This window comes from Fukomys damarensis, unplaced genomic scaffold (genome assembly GCF_012274545.1).
Source record: "Fukomys damarensis isolate Sample0158 unplaced genomic scaffold, DMR_v1.0_HiC HiC_scaffold_19, whole genome shotgun sequence".
NCBI classification, from domain to species: Eukaryota; Metazoa; Chordata; class Mammalia; order Rodentia; family Bathyergidae; genus Fukomys; species Fukomys damarensis.
Window position 1 is genome coordinate 59,654,435 of NW_022900931.1, and position 1,231 is coordinate 59,655,665.

Consider the following 1,231-nt stretch of genomic DNA (forward strand, 5'->3'; position numbering starts at 1 on the left):
GTGTGTGTGTGTGTGTGTGTGTGTGTGTGTGTGTGTGTGTGTGTGTGTGTTTTGGGGGGGTGTTTCAATCTAACTGTGTTGACAGCCACTTCTCCACCCCCACCGCCCAGGCTTCAGGAGGCCCAAGCTCTACTGAGGCGTCGAAGGCCCCGAGGGCCAGGGGGCCGAGCAGTGCTGAAAAGGAGGCCCCTACAGCGCGCCCCCGCCAGCCAGGCCAGGGGTAAGAATATCCGCCCTTCCTCCGCTTGTGGGGCGGGGGGTTCCGGGCCAGATAAAGCCGTCTGGTTCCCACGGTCCAGCCGCCGCCTACCCGCCCCCCACTGTAGCTCAGCCCACCCCACCCCCCAGGACGCGGCCACCTCTAGGGACCCCAGCGTCCGGCTGTGCGAGGTGAGCCCGGGACAGAAGTAGAAGCAGGCCAGAGGCGCTGACCCATCAGGGTGGGGCCGGGAAGCCAGGCGTCCGGGCTCCCTCTGCCGAAGAAGGGGGCGTTGGGCCAGCAGAGAGCCAGGCCGAACCAGCCCAGACAACAAAAGCGATTGTGCCGGTTGGCGCCCGCCCTTGCACATAGTGCCCAACATTGTGGGACAGCTGAGGGCCAAAGGCTTCCCCTACCGTTTCCTGGACCCTCCCTCACCTCTGCCGTCCTCCAACACCAGATCCGACCCCGGGGCTAGAACACCCTCTAGTCAACCGACTTCAGAAGTACCCTTCCTGCTGTGGCCTTCAGCCCAGATATGTCCCCTCCTCCCTAAAGTCTTCCAGATGTGGGCCCTGGGCCAGATGTGAGGGGACCCAGACCCTTTATCCATTCTGACTTCTTCCACCAGGTGTGGAGGGTTCCAGGCAAATGTGGCTGCACCTTCAAGTGTAGCCCCATAGCCTCCTCTCCAGGATCCAGACCCCCTAATTCCTCCATGCCAGTCGTGTGCACCCACACTTCCTCTCTCCCTCGGAGGCCACCAGATGTGCTGCCCAGATGTGCTGTGATAGCTCTACCTATCTAGATGAAGCTCCTTTTCTCTATGCCTAGGGTGGAGGAGCAGCCTTTAGCCGTCTCCTCACACGCAGCCCCCTCTACTCCTGAATCCTCTGGAAGGATTCGGCTGTCTGGGGGGAAGCCCGCCCCCACCTGTTCCCGTCCCCTAGGCTCCCCTGAGGGCCTCATCCACTTGTTGGAGCGCTGGTGGGGGCCGAGGGGGCCCCCTCCTCCCTGCGAGTCTAGCGCCCA

The 1,231-nt window shown here is 63.0% G+C and overlaps 1 protein-coding gene across 1 annotated transcript in view; it reads left to right on the forward strand.

The window, feature by feature from the left end:
• Ltbp4 (latent transforming growth factor beta binding protein 4) overlaps window positions 1–1,231 on the forward strand; it is a 32,270-nt gene that overhangs the window by 7,882 nt on the left and 23,157 nt on the right. The window contains exon 5 of the mRNA XM_010614530.1: window positions 111–220. Within this exon, the coding sequence (XP_010612832.1) occupies window positions 111–220 (110 nt within the window). The remainder of the gene's footprint in view (window positions 1–110; window positions 221–1,231) is intronic.